Raw genomic sequence first — 23,009 nt, 5'->3', positions numbered from 1 at the left:
TTTATTATCAGCAGGTTGTGCTGCTTTAACAGTCTATTCGCAGGTTTACAACTAACATTGATCAGACAGTTGCAGCTGATTCACAACTCGGCTGTTTGAGTCTCACCAGCATCAGAAATGTGCATCATATCACTGCTGTTCTGAGGTTTTTATATTTGTTCCCTGTTCAACAGTGACTAAATTCTGCTACTAGTTTAAATAGCTTTGAATTGTTTATGGACAAAGTACACCTGAGATCTTCTGGTATACCATGAACCTCTCAGGCAGCCAAGACAATCCGGTACAGACTTGTTTACTATTCCTAGAATTAGGACCAAACATGGAGAAGCTGTTTTTAGTTTTTATGCATCTTCCATTTGGAATAGACTTCAACTGAACTGCAAGTCAGTCACTTGCTTCTTATTAAAACTTCTTTTTTTCTGTTGCATTTAATAGATATTTTTGTATTTTATCATATTCTTTTTACATTGTATTTGTATTTCCTGCTTGGAAAAAGTGTTTTTTACACACCCCATCATGCTCTCATCTTTCTCTGACATGTGTGTCTTTGTATGTACACATTAGCACCTTGTTGCTTTGTTTAAGCACTTTGAGTTACTTTGGGCCTTGTGATGGACTGGCGAGCTGGCGCCCGAAGACTGCTGGGATAGGCTCCAGCTTCCCTGCAACCCATAATCGGACTAAGTGGTTAGGATGATGAATGAATGAATGAGTTACTTTGGTCTGAAAAGTGTTACATGAACAAATTTTGATTTAATATGATTTATAATAATTATTGTACACAAAATTATCTTGTTTTTTTAATATTTGTCTTGCCTAAAACCAAACTTTCTTAAAAAAAGAAAAACACAGTCCAAATACTACATCTAAAAGATCAGATCAGGGCAAATGTCATATTTGTATTACTGTACACAAATCTTAAAAGTCTTTAGTTCCCTGAGCATAATTCCTCCGCTTCTCATGGCATTTTATAAAAAGACAATTTTATTCATGTAATTGCAAGAACACTCAGGTGCAGAACTGGATTTTTCTACATGAAAATGGGTTTAAGGTTTGAAGAATTCTGAATATCTCTCGTATAAATTCCAGACTGAAGGAACGCACAAAAAAAAGTTTACCTTTGGATTTTATAAGCAATTCATTTCAAATAAGCAATTAAACAACTTGCTATCAATCATCTTTTATAAAAAGTCACAAATGATCCTGAAAGCTTGTCAAGCTAATATGTGCCAGCTGCTATTATTCCATTCACATTGTCAGAAAGAACAGCTAAAAGTCTCTGTGCAGTTCACCATCCCATCCACACAGAGACAGTAGAGCACCACAGCTGAACACAGAGCGAACACCAGCTCAGGAGAGGTCGCTGGAGAAACTCTGGTCTCCACGCAGCCACGTCCACTCACTCAACATCTGGGACAGAAACGAAGTGAGCAGAAGTGAAATTAATCAACTTATATGGTTCAGAGCTAAATAAATCAGCACAATGACTGTGTGTGTGCGTACCTCCATGCTGCTATCTGATTCCTGGATGGTGTCGTGTAGCAGACTCTGGAGGCGACTCTCGAACGTTCTGCTTTCCTCCACGAGAGACTCATCCCTGAAGGCACATCCAGAGAGAAAAATCCAGCTGTTATGGTTTTGACAAGTGTATCACAATGAATGTCAGGATTCTTGAGGATTCTATAAACTTGACAACATGTATGAAATAAAGGAGGGACATTTGTGGGAATATGGGAATACATGTGGAACAAAATCTAAAGATTTCACTCAACTGTTTGGGAAATTTGTAAAAACTGCGGCAAAAATTAAATGACTATAATCTTTGTGGAAAACATTGTTTGGGAAAGTGGAAGATCTGCTTTGGCTCTTTGCTTGTTGCAGGAAAGATTAATTCATGTGCATGCTGTGATTGTAAGCCTTCTTTCAACTCTCAGAATGCATGTGTGTGTGTGTGTTGAAGCTCACTCACAGCTGCTGCAAGCTGTGCCTGGGGGTCAAGAGAGGTGGCACTGATGAAGAGGTTCGTAATCCGTCGGGGCTCCCGCTCACCGGGCTGCGAACTTTACTCTGAAAAAGACAAGACAGAATGCTTTGTGGTGCGTTAGCTCGTCCCATCTACAACAGCAAAAACAAAACTTATGGCTAAATCCTCAACAGGGCATAAACAGTTGTGAGCTGATATTCAGATGAACTCATCAGGTGTTGGCTCAGTTCTGTGGTTATACATGACACCATGCTTCAGAGTTAAAGCCAATGAAACGTGTGAAGTGGGAGTTGGGTGTCAAGTCCTCACACAGGCGACTTTGAGCAGGTTCCACAGCTCTTTCTGTCTTCTCTCCTGCAGACCCATTAAAACTTGCTCACTTTCAGCCATCTTCTGGACCACCCCCTCCACCTTCGGCAGCAGCTCCATCACACGCTGACGACACACTGCTGTCTTACTGCATAATGGCACAAAAACAGAATATCTGAGTTTTTGGGTTGGAGTTTCTGCGCCATTGCATTCCTAACGATCAAGGTCAAGAGGAGTTATTACTGATGCTGGAAGTGAACAAAATTGGTGACAAGATGGCTGTCTTTAACAAAAAATAGTGTCTTTTTAACACAATTACAAACATCAGTGTTTCCTTAGTCAAGTGTTTAAAATTTGTAACCTTACATTATGCAAACACTTAACTGTTAAATATTAATAACTTTAATTAATTTATTTATCTAAAGACATTTTTAGGGACACTTTGCAAACATTTAACTGTTTAACACAAGTTATACGTGTACATTGTAAAGGTGACCAATCAGGCTTCCAGTTATGTATAACTTTTAAAGCTAGTTGACCAAACACAAGTTTTCTCGTTTATATGTATAAAACTAGAGATGTCTGATATCAATATTATTGGCCAATATTTACATTAAAATGTAACATCAGAAGTCATCAGTATCGGTTTTGACTTTTTTAATTACACAACTTTTACACAGTTTGCAGTTTGCAGATGGAAACTAGCTAAGGCTAAATCTGGTGTATGGGATCTTTTGATAATGTTTTTACACATGGTCCCTGACAAATAAACTAATAAACTAAACACATCGTGCACATATTATACATTAAACTCTTCAGCAATGACATAATATAAGATATGTCGTGCGTAGTTTCTCAGATATTTTTGTTTGTTTAGCACAACTTGCTAAAAATATCAGTATTTGTTGATACTGGTATCAGAAATTAGGATTTGGACAAATACATTGGATATCGGTAACAAAATCCAATGTGGAACACCTATATATAAAACCTTTCATTTTAATGCATATGAACAATTCCAACATATTAGGATTTTTTAAAATAAATAAAATGAGATCAAATCTGTGTATAACAACCTGAGGTGTGTGTAGAAATCTCTGAGCTTCTTTTCATAGAACTGCACAGCCTGAACCACCAGACGCACCACCTCCTGACTGTCTCCTGAACACCTCTGGTCTGAACAGGATGAGCAAAAAAAAAAAAAAAGGAAGGAAAATGTCAACAGAGGTTTATTTTTACTTGCAGACACCGCGATGTGTGTAAAATAAGACACGAGCTGATGCGTGAAAAGAGTCCAAACCTCTGGGCTTTTCTCTGAGTTTGCGGAACAGCTCCATGGCCTTTCCTTCACTGAGGATGAGAAGGGGGAAGAGATCAGTGTCCAAGTTCAAGCAGCAGTCACTTCTTTATTTTTACAATAACAGAAGTTATTGTTGGTTGAGACTTACAGCGTCTCCAAAGCCTCTCCACTCCTCCATGGCTGCCTCTGCACATCAACTATGTCTGGCTGCAGCTGCATCATCTCCTCCTCCAGTTCAGTGACTTTGGCCTGGACACCACCACGTGCAAATTAGTCTTTTGATGTAAATATTCAACACACACTAACACGCTGAAGCACACTCCAACCTACTTGCCCACAGCTGATGGCAGTTTGCTCCATTTCCCTCCACACACCCAGAAGTTTCTCTGAAGCTACAAAACATAAATGCATAAAAGTACAAACGTTACAAGTCAAAAGCAATCTGTGTTGTTCTAGACCAATCCAGATAAATCAGTTTCTTTAAAACACGTTACATTTCCTTTAGGTGATTCTGAATGTGTTGGTTGGCAGATTGAATGCAGCTGTGTCTAAATTCAGAGTCTGCACTCTTCAGAACGTGCACATTAGGTAGGCTACGAAGTGTTCCACGTAGTCTGCACCCTCCAAAGTGAGCTTACCGAGACGGCCTTCCTAGTCTACAAGAATTGCCCACAGTGCTCCAGTCCTCTGTTGCCTAGCAATTACATATGCCATGTTTATCTAACTAGTGATCCCCTTCTTTTACCAAAAAAACCCACAAAAATATTTTTAAAATGACAGAAAATGGTGCCATTAATTTGAATTTTATTTATTTTCATTTACCTGTGTGTCTAAATTACAAACAGGAGGCCCAGACGAGCTTTCCTTTGGCTGACAGCTCATCATGATGTCAAGCTGATGTTAACTTCAGTGTAAAATAATCATGGTTAGACGCATGTAATTAAATTAATTTGTGGTTATTTGACAAAATTCTAACAATACTGTCGTCCCAGCTTGTCTGCTGGGACAAATATGTGTGTATATACATTAAAAGAAACAAAAAACGTCCTCACTGGCAATCTGCTGCTCATTCTTTTCCAGTTGGTGCACAATGAATTCTGGTAGAAAAGAAGCCGTGAAGGATGCATTGCTTGTGTCATTCACTTCAAGCTCATTTAGAGCCAAACGAAGTGCAAGTTTGAAGGGTGGATTGGAAGGAACAAATTAAATTGGGAGAGCACTTAGTGCACCACGTAGCATGTATGTAGCCAACGAATCCACACTTTGAAGTGTGCAGAGATGCTGAATTGAGACACAGCTTGCATTTCTTGTGGATGTAGTATAAACGCTCTTTTATACACTAGCATTTGCACACGTACCGATCCCTGTGGCTGTCTGCTCCTGATATTTGTCCATGTCTATGTGAAGACTGATGTTGAAGAAGTCCAGCTTGGCTGTGAGTCTCTGATGCATGGACACCATCTCATTCTTTTGTTTGGAAAGGGAAGAGTTGTGTCTCAGCAGGCTCATACTGAAAGAATGAGGAAAAGATCTTTGTTCTATTAAACAAACACATGTGCGTGTGGATATTGTGTGAGAGTTGGTGCACTGCGTGTCCTACATGGCAGCTTTCTGGCCCTGCTGCAGTCGCTGCCAGTCTTCCTTCAGCGAGCGGATGGTGTGCCACGCCTGGCCATAAGTCCTCCTCAGGGGACTGTAAGCCAGGACATGTTTAGGGTCATTTTCTGTAAAAAGTAAAAACAGAGAGAAAGACACAGTAAGACACAAACAAAGGTTTGGGTTTTTTTTGTTTTTTTTAAATAAATCATGTTACGTCCGTAAAAACTTTACTGTAACAGGCATAAAACTGATGATTGAGAAAACACAGACTTTATACTTACGGACAAAGCGGATATTTTCAGGGAGTGTTCGAGGTGCAAACTGGGGTTCGTAAGTGCAAGAGGAGCGGTCAAACAAAAAGACCAGAGGCAAGTCTGTTCGTCGCCCATCCACCTCCTAAAAAACACAAATAATAAAAATGCTACTATTTTCTATTCAGAGGTTTAATATTTGGTAAAGGTATTGTGTATAGAGTGTGTAAGTTAGACTGTTTTACAGTGTAATCGACAGCACACTGTGTGACCAGTGCATGAGGCTCCAAGGCTAACCCTGCCTCAAGGAGCAGCTCCTGATTGGCTGCAGGGATGCTGGTATCTTTTTCTATTCTCAGTTGCAAGTTGGCCACAGTCTCATCATCTGCGACAGGGTATGTCAGGATTTTAGCAGACATCATGTTCAGGACGTGGACCAGCTGAAGGGACAAACAGGTGAGAAATATGATTTAAAAAGGAAAAAAAATATATATGCAAACCATTCAAATGTCATCAAACTTTAAAGGTTGGAAGTTTTGCTTTCAATTAAAGCTTCACAATGAATGCAAATTAGTTAAAGAGTAAATGAGTGGGTTTTTCAACGAACCTTGAGCTGCAGAATGAGCTCCAGCTTGGAGAAGCAGTCACTGGGTGTAGCAGTGCTGTCTTTGCCCCTTTCCTGAGGGGACCATTTTAGCATCAGTTGCAGCCACTTCTCCAGCCTCTCTAATAACAAGCTAACATGAAACAGTCACCAGAGTGAGATCATGAACATTTTCACTTTTTAATTTGTTTGTTTTTGCACACAAAGTCACCTGTTCAGGTTGTTGGGCTGGGGCAGATGTTTAGAGAAGCGGAGTTCTCCTGAAAGGTCCTCGTAGACAACAATGTCATTATCCTGCTTCAGCTTGACTTTATTATGCCTTAAAGGACACAGATGAGTCATACAAAAATACAACTTGCTTCTGAGAGACAAGTATATTTGCAAATTATTTGTGTAATTCTCTTCTCATTTTATTCACAACAAATTCCAACCTCAGACTGAATACTTTTCCTCTGCTTCATCTGACACCCCCTCAAGCTTCATATCATTCATGTTATTAAGGAAAACAAGGGGTACTGATGTTGGCACAACCCTGATATCCTGCAATTCACTGGCAACTCCTTTTTTGTTTATATATTCAGTGTGTTCAAGTCATAATATTTACCTTCAATATAGCTTATCATTGCTCGACATAAGAAAACTTCATTGTTCAGCTTTTTAAGTAAAGACTGCAGTCACAATCATACAAAAACAAAAAAGATTTAGGTTCATGGAAATTTAGAAATACCATGCTTTAGCTAGTTTTGGAAAAATAAACTTTTGTTAATTTTGAGGCAGCTGTGGTTCGGAGAGTCAAGTTGGTACTTTTCCAAAACACTGAGCCCCAAAACTGCTACCGGGAACCAGCAGGGTTTGTTGTTTCCTTCTACCAACACAGCTGATTCAAATCAAATGGATCCAGCAGCTTCTTGTTGACCTATTTATTAATTTCGCTCAGGTGTGTTGGAGCATGGTGACAACAAAAACCTGCAGGATACTGCTTACATGTATTGCTAACATGTGTATGATAGAGAAGACGTTCTGTGCATATATAATAAATCTGCAGCCTGAATGTATGGATCTAAATGTAAGTGACAACAACTTTGACGACTGATAAAAGAATATGAATTTATTTTACCAAGGAACAGGTTGCCAGGTTGGTAAGAAAGGACGAAATCCTGTGATACACTCAAATACCAAAGTGCCAAAGCTCCAGTAGTCCACACTGACTGTGTACTTCTGCCTCTCAATAAGCTCTGGAGCCTAAAAGAAGAGAAAGCAAAGCAGCTATTAGAGACCAAAGTATGAAGAAGAAGTTGAGTGTAAATGTGTTGACTGTGATCACTTACCAAGTACTGCAGTGTTCCCACAAAAGACATGCAAAGGCTGCTCTGGTCTAACTCCTTGGCATAGCCAAGATCTATAATCTTGTGGATCAACTGAAATTATAAAAGAGAGAGGAAAAAAAAAAAAAAAAAAAAGGCCAGTTGATGCTTTAATGTTATGGTTACTATGGACAGAAAATAAAGATAAATTTACTTGTTCATTATTGATGTGAAAGGTTCTGGTGGATATTGTTATTTTTTTAGCAGAACAAACCAAATTGTTTCTTCTTGTTTTCAGTCAAACACTTTTGTGTGTATGTGTGTGTTTTTTTTACATATGTCTTGACTTGTCAGACCATAAATCCAGCACATATTTTTTTAATACTTTTTCTAGTATGCAAGAAAAAAAAGTTACAAGTGTGTGTGCGTGTGTGTTGTTTTCTTTTTTTTTTTTTGCAAATCTATAAACTGTAGCACAGATCAAGTTTGTTTGACTAAGTTTCTACAAATTCAGCAGTGTGGGAATTAACATGAACATAACCTCTTTAATGTGTCTGTCCTTGGTTGTTTAACATTCTCCATTTTCCTGTGTCCTTTGGCAGGCTAGAGGCACCATATGGTAACGCGTTGCATAATGGACAAAATAACGAGAGACCTTCACAAAAAGGTCACTGCAAGTGATACTTTAAATTCTGATTTTTCCATATAAAATCTGCAGTGAAAAAGTAAACATGTGGACTTGGGGGAAAAAAACACAAGTATCTTATTACTTTTTTTCTCACATACCACAGACAATATAAGCAAAAAAAAACTTTGTTGTGGTTTGGGTGGAAGTGTTTTAATGGGTCTTCAACTTACTCTCTTCTCTCCCTGCTGCAGCACAATGTTTTCTGGTTTCAGGTCTCTGTGGATGATCCTATTCTTATGAAGGTAGGTTAGAGCTGAAGCTGTATGACAAAAGTCGAAGAAATGGAAAAAAAAAAAAGAAAAAGTAAATTAGAGGAAAATTCAGACCTGCATGCATTTCAAATTATTCAATAAAGTGTGGTGCATGAATAGTTGGATTTTTTCAAATAGTTTAGCATTATTAACCTGACATTTTCTGCTATAATGCTGAAAATATATCTTGGCTCCAACATAAGAGATGAGGGGAGAGGTAAAGAGGTCAGGGGTTTACTAAACACATTGCCTGTGGTAATTATCAGACTTTATAACTCCTTCTGGAGCCACAGAGAGACAGAGATATCAAGCGGAAAACGACAAGCAAAGGAGCAAGTTTCTGACAGCTTGTGATGTTTATGATCAATCGAAGATAAGAACTTGATTCGTTTTTCTTACATTAGAATAAAAAATTCATATCTAAAGACAGCAGGTTTTGTTTATCTCTCCTCATTCTATTGGGCAATCATGCTTACTCAAATTCCACTTTTCTGTGTGTGTGTGTGTGTGTGTGTGTGTGTGTGTGTGTGTGTGTGTGTGTGTGTGACTGTGTGAAAGACAATACAATGAATGTGTTTTTACATAGTTATGTTATCTATTTTGGTGTGTGAAGGCTGGTTTTATTTTAATGTGCATGAATTGGTTTTAACATGTAAAGAAATTTGTGTTAGCCTTCACATGAAAAGCGTTTTATAAATAAAGTTTGATTTGAATTGATTATTGTACTAGCTCATTAGTAGTAAATGTTTTGTTCGATTATGTTTTGTGTGCGATTTGCCGGCGTTGGAGCAAACATAAAAAATGGACGGGCTCCCCATCTTCGTCTGCAGGATGTACATAGATAAAGGGATAAATGAACATGTTGAGTTCATTGATCACATTGCAGGACCTGCGATGGGATAATTGCAAGGCAACTACTTAACGTTGCAATGACGATACTTAAACAATATATTGTGCAGCTGTAGTAGGCAATTTATCTATGAAAGGGAGGAAATAAGCTGGAATAAAGGAATCATATGATTTCATAACTTCAATTCCAAGATTAGTAAATTTTAAATGGGAACAATTTAATTTTTCCCAAATCATACATATAAACTGGAAAATTAATCTGATAACCAGAAAAAGTACCAAATGTATTAATTTGATCAAGAACAATGGTGATGGACTGTTCTGGTTTTAATATATATAATAAAATGCCATCTGTATTTAAGGAAATTTTATTTACCATTACTCTGGTCGTGTAACCATAATCTGATGGTCGATCCGAATGCTTTGGGCTAAGGGTTCTAATGCAAGAGCAAACATTAAAGGTGACATGGGATAACCCTGTCTTATCCCTCAATAGAAATAAGAGGCGAGGAGACTACCTGGTTTGTATTCCAGCTGTAGGATGTTTATAAAGGAGTTTAATTAAAATGATAAATTTATTAACAGGGTTGAATGTGTTAAGAACTTCAGCTCCATTAGATTTGATCAAAAGCCTTCTTGGGTCAAGCTCTGCCAGTGTCTGCTTCTTATTATAAAGTCTCCAGAGATTAAAAGACAAGTTTTATTGGGTAAAAACTTGTCTGATGGATTAACATTTGCATTAACGGGTTTTAATCCATTGCCTAATAGTTTAGCTAGTATTTTACTATCAATATTAACAGAGAGTGAGAAATAAGTATATGCTTCTTGAGGTTTTTTTTTGTCTTTTTTTAATGAATTACAGTGATTACAGCTTGAGACAAAGCTGGAAAAAGATGACATTTCTCCTGTGCTGATTTATATAATCTCGATAAGAAGGCAACAACTTCGCATACAGAGAGCTATGAAGAATTCTCCTGGGAAACCATTAAAGCTGGGGTAGGTAATCTTACTCAGGGACATTGTTTTTCTCTGCGTGAAGCGGTTCCTCATCCTGATTGTAGTCTAAACATTTTGTAATCATGACCAGTAAGAAATATAGTTAGACGCCTTAGTTTACTGTAGATCTGTAAAAACTCTGACCAATCAAAACGTTCGGGCCGAATTGAAGTTGTTCATTTCTTATATTTCGTAATATTTCGTATATTTCTTCTCCCGGCTCCCCTCCTCCCCCTCCCGCAGCGCATACCTGATAGCCACACCCTGCATATAAATAGCGTGTTCGGATGAAAATACTAAGTAGTAAAGAAAAAACTCGGAAGGAAAACATGGCTGAGAAAATGCCGGAAGGACTTCCTGGACACGGATCCTGGATCCAAAACGGTGACAAACAGATAAACGGCGGTGAAAACATAACCTCCTTGGCAGAGGTAAGGAAAAAGCCTCGGATCACGCAAGGAGCAGAGGGGGAGGAGCCAAGACAGGGCGCCACTTTCACATCTTGCCGACTCCCAAACATTACCTACCCCAGCTTTAATTTTTTTTTTTGTTTTTTTTTTTAATGAGAAAAATATTTAAATATTTTCAGCCTTTGTTTAAACCTGATGGAATCATGTACACATATAGTCTTTAATATTTATTGAAGCTGAATTTTAAGTCTAACAGATATTTTCGGTTTACAAATGAATCACCTTACTTGTTCATCTAACAGTGACTTCAGAGTATGCTGATTCAGACCATTCAGAGGTGTGGAACTTGTAAAATTTAGGTACCTGATGTGTAAGAACGGATGTGGATGTGGATGCCTGTGCACATGCAGGAGTTTGAAGACAATCAGTCATCGTCAGGAAATGTCCACTAACTCGCAAAGGAAAAGGAGTTTGTGTTTGGTTGTGTGTGTATGCACAAATTTAATACTTCTTTCCCCTCTAGGTATGTTAGGATCCATGTCATATGTCGGCTCTCTCCGATTTGTTTATACTGCAACGTTAATGTTCAAGTTCGTACACAGTGTTTGGGAAACAGCAGCTAAGTGAACCTTTGACGTAAGCATTGGTATGAGTGGGAGCTGTCGTTGTGGGTGAGTAAGAGGCCAGTCGTTTCAGGTCACTGATGACATCATGATACTACTTAACAACCTTTTTCCTTCTAACTACAGGAAACTAATATTTATGCCAGCTCACTCGAGCACTTTGTGAATCTTTTATTCTCAGAAATATATCAAATGTCCTAAAATGTGAACCAAATACTCACAAATGTCACGTAACAGAATCAAAATGGAGCCCTCCCTCATTCCACAGCAGTTCTCCAAGAGGTTCAGACACTGCAGAGAACATAAACACACACTCAAGATCTGAGGGCAATAATACATGGGATGAAAGCAACTCAAGTAGACAGTATAGGAAAGAGTTAATTAATCTGTCGTTTTAAACAGAAGCAATGATAACTTTTCTACTCTTTGGCTGCTCAATAAAAAAAGCAACTTTCAGCCCATTAGGTGGATATCTTTCTGGGGGATCACACATACTTTAAAGCCCAAAAACTAATGCAATAAACAGTCTTTTTATTACACAACTGGAAATGTATCAGAGAAAAAGAGAATGGTGCACTCTTCTTCTCATGGTCACCATTAACTTCTCCATTTGTCCCAGACTTGCCAATTCAGTTAGAAAATATCTGCAATGCTTTGAAATTTTTATGATAACATGGTTTGCTACAGACAGGATTTTCCTCTTCTGCTGGCCTCAGGCTGTGCACTTAATCAGTTTCAAACTAAAGATTGCAAAAATGAAATGAAATGAAATGAAATTAACTTTTATTTAAATTTATTTTGGTATTTCAATATTTTTAACTTGTGTAGGTTTATGCTTTTATATTATATCTTCAGTGTGGGGGCTGCCTGTGCAATTGGCTTTGTCTCGGGTGTGCCTGTTTCATGGTGGGTATCGTCTTGCCCGGGTGGGGGGGTCTGTAGCAGTGCTTCACTCCCATAGGTCTCTCTTTGACCCTTAGCCAGGTGGCCATCTGGGTGGAGGCGTACTGTTCTAGGGTCTTTAGCAGCACCCAGTACTGGTAAACCCCTAAGTCAGTGTTTCCTGACCTGCCTCTCGTGTATTAAGCCACAAGTATTTACAAGTTTTTACAGATTCTGTACACAGTATCTATGAGTGTGTAAATATATATGTCCATACATGTATGTGTGTAGGGAGGGGTAGGAAAGTGGGAGGATGGGTGGGGGTTGGGCTGCTGTTTTTAATATTCAAAAAGTGCTTTATAAATGAAGTTTGATTTGAATTTAATTAAATAGAATGAAATAGAATTAAATGAAATAGAATTCAATTAAATAGAATTAAATATAATTAAATTAAATTAAATTGAATTGAATTGAATTGAATTGAATTGAATTGAATTGAATGAAAAAGCCCCCAAAAAGCCGTATGTAACACAGAAGGATGAAAAATATATATTCATTAGCATAATTTTATGCAGCATTTTTCTTAAATTTATGTTCCTGTTATGATCACACAGTCTGAGCTTTTGCCCAGGTCATGAAAAATTGTTTTAAAAATGATTGCCATTGCTCATCATTTCATTGTGATTCATCTTTTAAACACAAAGATCTACAAGTTACAACTCAATGAACCAAACCACATGGTATGTAGACACACATTTTCAAATATTTACCTTTCTCAGATCTCCACCCTGGCAGTACTCCATAGCCAGCAGCGGCAGATCGTTGGTAGCCACAAGTGCCTGCATCCCCTCCGGTACTTTTCGGGCTGCGACCACATTAACATGATCCAATCTGAGTGAGTAAAGACCAGAAGATATCAGTTAAATCCAGGTGTACCATATCAGTTTTCCCTAATGCAAAAAATCCTCCTGTAACAGATTTAGGTGTTGCAATAAAACTGAATTGGTCACAAAATCTAGATGAGTAGTAGTAGTAGTAGTAGTAGTAGTAGTAGTAGTAGTAGTAGTAGTAGTAGTAGTAGTAGTAGTAGTGTTTTTGGTCTGGGAATTCTAAACTCAAGGTCTTTGCTATCCTAGTCATACAAGTCAACAGATTATTAAGCTCACATTTGAAGTATTTCACTTTGTGTTAACTGAATATGCTGCATTTGCCTCAAAATGTAAATCCACCAAGAAATTCACATGATAAAAATTAGGGACACATGAAGAGCAAAGCAGGATTCTGGACCCCAACCTACATCTTTCTGCTTGTCTAATCTGTTGTTTATAAAGTCATCTTGTGACTTCTAAAAGGGCCCAAAGAATAATCTAAATTAGTATTTTCAATAACCAATTATGTAAATTATGAATCTGCATTTCTCTTCCATAGCAGTATCAAGAAAATGTGCCTTTTTAGAAAAAGAGGAATTATACAACACATTGTCTACACGCTGTTGAGCTGAATGTCTGACTTGTTTTACTTACTCCTTCCCTGCTTCTCATTCTGTGCTGCTTCATAACTTTGACTAAAACAATGTCTTAAAAAAGGAAACCAGATGTACTTGGAAAAATGATTAATACTGTAGACATAACAACGAACCATGCGTAATCAGTGGTGTGGCAGTTTCAGTAAAAGGTGACTGATAATGGTAATCAATAAAATAATAAACTATTGTTTAGTTACTATCAGTCATTAACAGGTTTTGTTCTGCAGGTAGTAATTGATTGATTAATAAATAATCAAGCCTTCACCTCTTTACAAATTGTGTAATTATAGGTGCGTCCCTATAACTGTCATATCTTTCTCAAGTTTCCACAATTACTCACCTTATCTACTTAATTAATAATAAAAACACAGAACAGCAGTATGCACTCTGATCCTTTTTAATGATACTTGCAATTCAGGATGCTCCTAAAACTGGACTGGAGTTTGATGGTGCAAAATTGAATTTAATATATAAAATAATAAAAAAGAGCACTGCTCTAAACACTGTTTATAAAAGGTCTTTTAAGTAAACAGGCAACATTTTGGTCAAGAGAAGAAAAAAAAAAAAAAGCTAATGCTCATTATTCAACCTTATGGAAGATGAATCATCGGTGCAGGCAAACTGACTAGAAGAATTAACTGAATAGATATTTTATAAGAATTCATGACAAAATATGTCCAAAGAATTATTTAGAAATCTATTTTAGAGACCGAGAGAGTATAGAAACAGTGACGGACCTGAAACCAGTCCTAGCATGTGTCTGTGGGACAAGCACAATGTGCTTCATGGTTTTTCAGTAATAAATGAAAAAGAAAACACATTTTCTAAAAAGTCAATGTAAGCACTATAAACACACCATAACTGCAAAAGAAGCATGAAAAAATCATGTATTTTCTTGAGTGTTAAGTAGCTGTAATAATATAATGGCTGGTTGCATTGTCCCCCGCTCTGTGGCTTTTTCACCAGTTGTGCGTGGGTGCATGGTAGGGTTGTGGTTGTGACCATGTCTGTCTGAGAACAACACGCTTGTTAAAGTGGAATTAAGAAAAAATGTTTTTATGCTCATGTTTGCACCATCAAATGAAAAAATAAATAAATAAATACTCGCCACTTGCATGTCACAAACAATCACAACCCACATAAACTGGCATACATCTGCAGAAACCTGAAGCTTGAATGGAAACTTTTAACAGAAGTGTGGAAAGAAATTCCCCTCCTAAGCAAAGGCGAAATGTGGAGGCAGAACATTAAGGTGCCAGAAATATCCTAAGTCACCAAAATAACCCCAAGCTCCACTTCGCTCTAATTATCTAATGTGCGATTTTTACTATGTGGGGAAACAAATTTACTGTTTTTCAAGAAAATTTGTGAAACAGATGGGAACATAATAGTCAAACGTCAAACCAAGAAAGCACCAAATTTGTCATGGAATGCACCGTGCTGAGTCACATGTTGACCCAAAATTAGCCTGAAAAGCCCAAAAACAGCTTTAAAAAAACATCAAAGAGTTTGAACTAAAAAAAAGAAAGAAAAAGAAACTGGAAAGTTGGCGATTTCTACAGCACAGTTTAAATGTACGCGTCACATCCAGAGTGGCGTCAGAGCAGAAAAAAAGACTCCTGAAGCTTTGTGGATGTGGAGACAAACTGAAGCAACAAACCGTGGTTAGACAAAACAAACGGTTAAGAAATGTTTTTTCACTCCCTGCTGATTTCGAAGCCAATCCTTTTAAAGTTATTTATCAGAAACAGTGCTCAAGTCTGTTTACCTGCACAGAGATCATCATCTGTAAGCCTCTGTAAGAGTAAAATAATGACTAACAAAGACAACAAGCCAAAACATTACTAGCACTGACAGGTGATGTGACAACATGGATTATCTCTTTACAAAGGTACTTGGCATTTCCTAGGGTCTATTAAAGAAGAAAAAAACATCATGTCTTCTAAGAATTTGAGCAGATCTGACAGGGGCGTAATTGTGACATCCAGACAGCTGGCTCATGGCATGTCCACAGCTGCAGCTCTTGATGTTCCTCATCAGCAGGGGTCTGGATTGGGGCTCTAAATGAACACCTGACAACTTGCTAAATGTAGGTTCAAATTCATTTTGGCAGGTGATAAATTAAACAAATTATTGTGGCTATTTGTCCTGGTATGGCTGTTATTATATTTCTCATAAAAGATATGACGCTGGCTCCATGCTTACTTTAGCGTGTGCTGTCATATACATTATATACATATACACGCTGCTGCCTGAACTACATGCAGTTGAAAGCGGAGTGAATTTTAAATGAAGCGGAGTAAAAAAAAAAAGACTAAATGTAATGGCGGATGGACAATGTAAACATTAGGGCTGGTTACAAGAACAGACAGGAGATCTCTCAAAAAGAGGATGTTTAATCAGAAAAAAATACTTTTGAGTTGCGAATGGCTAGTGTTCAACCAGGTAAAAGATCAACCTGCACTTATAATCTGCCTTATTTTATCCCCCAAATACATTTTTCCTTATATTAATTTGCATCAGTAGCATTATGTTGTATACTTGGGGAAAACATGGGAACACTGGAAGAAGGGAAGTTATTGAGGGCAGTGAGATGGGCAATATTCTGCTGGGAAACTGGATTCTGCCATTTGTGGGAATGTGCCGTGTAACTAAACATATACCAAATGAAATAAAATGAATGAAATGAAAAATACTTTATTAATCCCCAAAGGGAAATTCAATACTGTAGTATATAATAATTAACTAGAGGAGGTCTTGTTTCAGAGGCTGATGGCTGCTGGCAGGAAAGATCTTCTGGATCTTTCAGTCTTACATCGGACCTGAAGAAGCCTCTCACTGAACACACTTTGTTGTTTCATCACTGTGTTGTGGAGAGGGTGTGAAGAATCCTCCATCATCTTCATCAGCTTGTGCAGCATTCTTCTTTGGACAATCAGCTCCAGCAGCTCCAGAGTTACTCCAAGCACAGAACCAGCTTTCTTGATCCGTTTGTTGATTGGGATGGAATGGATTTACCTTTTAGAAGTACCGTCTTTCAGCAAAATAATGACCCCTGTCACACCACAAAAATGGCCCAAGGAAGATTTGAGGGGCATATTGTTGAGGTGTTGATTTGGGATCTCATTCCAACTAAGAATCTGCGGGACAGGCTGACCGGAGAAGTCTGATCTCTGGTGGGTTTAGCTAAAAACTAAGGACTTAAAGGTATCTGCAACTGATGGCTTAATCCCAGATACAACGGCATACATTTAGTGGTCAAACGGAGTCCATACACCAACAGACCAGGGCCTGTTCTGGACCAAAAAAGAGGAACCTTTCTATTTTTAGTCAATTAATCTTCATGGTATGTGTCCTATTTTAACAAATGCTTGTCTCTATAATACTATCAGGATCTTAATTTTGTGACCAGTCTAGAAATCATGGTATATGTTGACATATCAACGTCCTTTAACTACATATAATCTCATATAAGTTTTGTGGTTGGAAAAACTGTGTGACGGGGATTCCTGATAAAGAGATGAAAGTTTTTCCCTGGAAATCTCTATTACAGTCATACATATTAAAGTATAAACTGACCTCTTCATGATCTGGATCTCAAGACACCATCTCTCCTTGCTTCTTTCGCTCAGCTCCTGGCAGCATTGCTTTATTGCAATCTGCTCCTCTGTGTCCTGAAAGCACACACATAGACTCAGGTTTCCCTCGGTACAGATTAATCACATCAGCTTACATTATTTACTTGCAGACTTATCATCATCCTTTATTAATGCTTCAAAAACCAAAATGCAATTTTGAAGTACGTTGACTTTATTTTATTATTTTGATCTCTTCAGGTGCAGGTGGAGCACCATAAGCAGGTGGCGGGAAAGTGCACTGAATCTGAGCTGGAAGCTCAAGGATCAACATGGGAGATACCACAAAGGATTGTGGAGAATGATAGAGCTAAGAGCCAGTGGGACTTCTATATCCAGTCTGAAGAACTGGTGATGCCTGACAAACTGGACATCGCAGTCATTGACAAACAACAAATGAGAGCAGTAGTGATAGATACAGTAATCCCAAAACACATTGTCAAGAAGGAACACAAGAAGCTCGAACAAATAGCAGAGGCGGAAGTTGAAAAGGTGTGGGGTGTGAAGACAACTGGGATACCAGTGGTATCTGGAGAAATCAGGGCTGTGCCCTTCAAACTGGGAGAGTGACTCCAACAGATCCCCAGGACACCATCTACCTTCTACTACCTTCTTCAGATCTCCGTCCAGAAGAAGGTAGCCGTAAGAGCGGTTAGGATGCTACACAGGACCCTCTAGCTCCCAGGCCTCTGATATTTAACTCTGTGAATTTTTCCCTTAGTGTGTCAATACGTTGTTTGTGACTAACACACAAAGTATCAGTCACAAGGAGCATATCATATGTCATTTGCATAATACCTACAGCTAACCTGGCTTCAAACAAAGCTCGTGTGGTTTGACAGGACACTGGAAAGATTACCAAGTCAAGAATAACCAGTTTTCTGATTATTAAATGCCAATTTATTCGATGTGAACTTTAAAATGAAATCAAAGTAAAGAATTCATTCTTAAAATTTTCACTACTGATCTCCAGCAGTTTCCGCCATTTATCTCAGACTGTTTCCTGAGCTGGAAGAGCCATGCGAGCAGATCGGACAGGGCTTTTCACAGGTGTGAATAGAGTTTCAGTGTCTTTGCACAGTATAAGAAAAATGCAATTTATTGGTTTTATTTGAACCCACTAACTTACTTTGAAGTTAGTCAAAAAATGAAATACATTATACCATATAATATTAAAAGAATTAAGTCAGAAATGGTTTAATTTCAAACATATCCAACATTTTTTCAATGTTTAAAACACGAAAGAATGTATTTAATTCATTATATTAATGTTCATGACATCAGAGTTTAGTCACAAACAATGTGAAGGTATGACTCGGATAGCTCTGGGTATCCATAACTGCATTTATTACTATTTTCTCATTTTAAAATCTGATGATTAAATAAATTGAGAAGTTAATCAGTCTATTGATCTACTAACAAGCATTCATTTGCTACAAATCTTGACAAAATACTAAGCAAGGAGCTCGAGCATGTCATCACTAGTAACCAAAACCTGTAAAATGCATCAACAAAATATACAAAAAAGAAAAATCTTAGAATTTTTTAATCTAACACAGCTTTAACAATATTGCAAACTAGACTTTAATCCAATTTCCAAAAATGATGTCGGAAACAAGCGTCTACCCCACTGCCCGTTTCTCATCAAGGAAAAGGGCCCACCCTGCTTCCCATCATGTTGCCAATTATAACTCATCGTATTGTCATCAATGCAGGAAGACAGGAAATTTTCTATAGAGGAACTTTATTCATCACACCAGCATTGTGGGAAAACTCAACAATTCCCTTTAGGCAAGTGCTTGGTGAATTAAAAAATTGTGAATTGCATGGATGATGACAGTGTTGAGGTAACCAAAGTCTTACTGGTCTTTCACCAGCTCCCTGCAAGGGCAAGGGTTTTTCCACAGCAGGACTATGATCTGCACTGTGATCACACCAGAAAACAACACATCAGTCTATTTTCACACACACATACACACAATTTTACTGACATTTTTTTCAATAACATTGAATTCATTAACTGAATTTCATTGATAACAGATGTAGAAGTTATTTTGTTTATGTATTTAGAAACAAGACACAATATGTCACACACTACAGGAGATGTCATACGAAGCCAGGTGACTAATGGTATTATAAATGTGACGATGTAAGTAATACATTGTCAGCAAAGCAATTATTACCCTCAGCTATGCAGTCACGAAGGGAGTAATGAACCAATGCTCCTCACAGAAACTTCTTCAGAAGCCGTAGTTAATTCCAGTTTCTGACTTTCCATCATGTATTACATGTACATGTTGGTGGTGGAGCTGCTTGGTTCACAGCCAGATAGTTTTCCTTGAACATGAGTGTGAGTAATAAATATCAAGCTCTCAGAAAAGGAAGCGGAAGGACAGAGAATGGGAGTATTCATGTTCCCATTCTCTGGCTCTTGCTCTCAAACCAGCTCTGCAATGCTGTCATCCTGTGACTTACAGTGATGTCACTGTAATAAAACCATTTATTCTGATTTAGTGCAGAAAGATGGTTTCCTGTACTGACATCATTCTAAACAGAGTGCAGGTAAAAAAAAAAAAATCCCTGAGCTCTTAACTACATTTTGGCTGAGAATTTTTTTTTTTTACTAAAAATGTGTACATGTTATTTCCTCTCTTAGAAATAAGGACTGGCATTGAAAACAAACAAAACTCATTATCTCAGCGCCTCCAGAACTAAACAGGACAGCGCATACTGTACTACAGAGGATCTGACTATGTATCATGAGGTGATTCATACTCTTTGTGCATTGGCAGACTCCAGATACAACCTGCTGGTGGCACATTTACCATAATACAGAAAGATGTAAACACATATAAGCTACCTGACCCTGCAGCATAATAATCCCATTATCAATATGTGAGCTGTAGCATGCATGAAGGAAGTAGAGCAAGTCACACAGGTCTTAACGTTTAATTAATGCAATACAAAGAGAGAAAACTCTGCGGCATAATGTGTAGCAATTTGGTTTACTGGCATTTTAAAGCACTTTTGATTTGATTAAAGCTTCTTTACATTGTGGGAAAACTCAACAATTCCTTTTAAGCAAGCGCTTGGTGAATTAAAAAATTGTGACTTGCAATGATGATGACAGTATCAAGGTAACCAAAGCCTCACTTGTCTTTAATCTGAGGTCTTAAAATGTTATCTAAACATCATCTTAGCTGAGACATTTGCAGCAGTTAAGAGTACTATCTCATCTTGTAAAAATCCCAAATAATTGTTTTATAGCTGTGTTTGCAGATTCTGTACCTTATTTTGCCACCGTGTGACGTTCCCAAAGCCTCCAGTACCAAGACGCTCCTTTAGTTCCCAGGGCCCGCATTTCTGCGGCTGCTGCAGGGGGACTCGTTTCATTTCCTCCTCCCCTAAACACACAACAAGTAGTATGAAGTATTAGTCACATTAGCGTCCTTGCAAGGTTCATCACAAATAGAGAAGAAAATGTCCATCTTACCGAGGACAGCAATAAGGAAAAGGCTTTGCTGGAACTGCTGTTGAATTTAACCCATAAGAACCCAGCGTAACATAAATGACACATAGTTTCTGAGACATTTGGCATCACTTGATGATATGATAATAAATGGTAAATATCCTGAGAAAATGCTGGCACGTTTTTATTTTACATTTTGTTAAAGGAAAAAATAAAGACTTCATATGAAAAAGTTGGACTTATCTGATCTTTTTTGATGGTTAGGGTCCTCATGGGTTAAAGAATGACATTAAAGAATACATTTTACTGAGGACTTTTAAAAAGGTTTAACAATAGACATTTTTACTGGCAGAAATGTGTGTTTTTACTGCAGAGATGTAATGGCTAAAGAACGTGTATTGAATCTTAATCTCATAACAACAGCTTACAAACTGTTCACATCAAGTGTGTATTTCACTCTTTATAACTTTTACTATAAACACAAACCTGATTTTGTGTTGTTATGCAACACTGACCTCATTTACAAGACTGAAAGCACGTGAGACAAGTTATAAAACTTCTACTATATATTTGTAAACATAGTGAAATATCTTTAGCAATGTACAGAAGACGTTGCTGATTATTAACGAGGCCAACTTAGAGGTACTTCCGTTTTTACTTTATTTTTTACCTTGCTGGGAAAACTGATCTGACTTTCTGTAGTTGAGATTATGCATTCAATCACATACAAACACACACACACGCACGTACACACAAGCACGGGGGCTTTTCTTTAGGTTTCCATCGCAGTACAGCAAAGTTTCCTAGCTTTTTATGATAACGTTTAGCGCTTGGTGTCTCTGCAGATCAATTCCTACCTTGGACTTGACGAGCAGCGTATTTTTCTTTGAAAGATTTTTATTTTTACTTAAACTTTCAACGTTTCTGTACTTATTTTGGCGACAAATAAGAATCTGTCGACTTCCTGATACTCGTATTTCCTGTAAACCTGATGATGTCCCGCCTACAGGAGGAGGCAGCGTTCTCAGCCACGTCTGGCTCCAACACTGAAGATTCACTAAAACCATTCCTGGGTGTTTAACCAAATGCTTTCCTTATATACAATGGATTATTATTATTAGGGTCCTCGCCATACGAAGTATGGCAGGGCCCTATTGTTTTCCAAATGTTTATTATTATTATTCTCCTCGTTCTAAGCACAACTCACTCAATTTTGACCCCCTTAGGCCCCGTGAAAAGTTGCGAAACTTGGCACACACCTCACGTCCGGTGAAAATGTCTCTAATCTGGCGTTTGTATGCACGCCAATTCAAAAATGCCTCGACAGCGCCCCATAGAAACGCCAAAAATGGCACCTAGAATGGGGTCAAAAAAGTTTAGTTTGACGTAGGACGACGAGGTACACATGTCTACAGGTGGTACACATGTCTACCACCTGAAGACGAGTAGAAAAGTCAATGAAACACCTGTTGTCATGGCAACAGGCTGTCCGCCATCTTGGCGTTTACGACCATATTTTTGCCCGTTTTTATCAATTTGGGCGCATCGTATTTGAACGAACTAATCTGAGGCGATTCATGCTATTAGCTCCACATTCGCCATGGAGCTTCGTGACACGATGGGGACAAAAAGTTATTCAAATCTTTCTGATAGGAGAAAGCGTGTTACCGTGGCAACCCATGGAAAAAAGAGTTCTCGGGCCTAGGGGCCCGATTGTCTACTTTGACCTAGGGCTATGAAATTCGGCACGTGTATCAACCCTAGACAAGCAAAAAACTCAATTAAGCACCTGTTACAATGGCAACGCGGTGCCCGCCATTTTGGCATTTACACCCATTTAGCACTGTATGTGCATTGTTTTTCAACTAACGAGTGTGGGATTAATACCATTGACTTCACATCCACCCAGAAGCTTTGTGACAAGTTTGGGTAGATGTCGGCATGAGGCGAGGACCCGATGGATGCCGCTTGCGGCTTTAATTATTATTATTTTTCTTACAACATACTTGTATGAAACATATATTTTCGTATCACATAATAATAATAATTTAAAAAAATTTTTTTTACAACACCACATTTGAAAACCATTATTCTTAATAGCAAACAGGTGTTAATAAAAATGCATTCATCTATTAGAAGTAGTTGTACATTAATGTGCACATAGCTAACCATATTGGATAAAGAAAAAGCCTTGTCAAATAATGAGTTATCAATGGCCATATTAAATCACAAATTTGTAATATAATCATTTGTAATATAACATGTATAGCAGTTGAAATTGTTTTAATATATTTGTGCTTTGGTATAAATGCATGGTGGTTTTTCAAACT

General features: G+C 37.9%; 1 protein-coding gene across 1 annotated transcript; it reads right to left on the bottom strand.

Annotated features, from left to right (window-relative positions):
* Positions 1-1,320: 1,320 nt before the first annotated feature.
* On the bottom strand, positions 1,321-21,639 carry ikbkb (inhibitor of nuclear factor kappa B kinase subunit beta). The gene is made up of 22 exons (XM_079252083.1): positions 21,537-21,639; positions 20,499-20,614; positions 17,155-17,249; positions 12,821-12,941; positions 11,390-11,459; positions 8,210-8,298; positions 7,376-7,465; positions 7,165-7,289; positions 6,259-6,366; positions 6,051-6,180; positions 5,689-5,883; positions 5,474-5,588; positions 5,194-5,317; positions 4,952-5,103; positions 3,924-3,985; positions 3,742-3,842; positions 3,594-3,643; positions 3,370-3,469; positions 2,294-2,441; positions 1,970-2,067; positions 1,504-1,597; positions 1,321-1,410 (listed from the first exon to the last, which is right to left on the bottom strand). Exons 2-22 carry the CDS (start codon positions 20,601-20,603, stop codon positions 1,351-1,353), a joined length of 2,232 nt encoding a protein of 743 aa, XP_079108209.1. The 5' UTR covers positions 20,604-20,614; positions 21,537-21,639; the 3' UTR covers positions 1,321-1,350.
* Between the last annotated feature and the right edge of the window lie 1,370 nt (positions 21,640-23,009).

The sequence above is a fragment of the Telmatherina bonti genome (genome assembly GCF_933228915.1).
Source record: "Telmatherina bonti genome assembly, chromosome: 13".
Classification (NCBI taxonomy): domain Eukaryota; kingdom Metazoa; phylum Chordata; class Actinopteri; order Atheriniformes; family Telmatherinidae; genus Telmatherina; species Telmatherina bonti.
Note: the sequence above shows the minus strand (reverse complement) of the source record. Positions and strands in the feature narration are given on the sequence as shown.

What these genes read in the sequence shown, in the direction of transcription:
- ikbkb (XM_079252083.1), bottom strand. Translation starts at nt 20,603, where the DNA reads ATGAAACGAGTCCCCCTGCAGCAGCCGCAGAAATGCGGGCCCTGGGAA. An exon ending in CAGGGCCAGAAAGCTGCCAT is followed by an intron (nt 5,104 to 5,193) that starts GTAGGACACGCA and finishes TCATTCTTTCAG; the next exon opens with TATGAGCCTGCTGAGACACA. An exon ending in ACTCAGAGAAAAGCCCAGAG is followed by an intron (nt 3,470 to 3,593) that starts GTTTGGACTCTT and finishes CATCCTGTTCAG; the next exon opens with ACCAGAGGTGTTCAGGAGAC.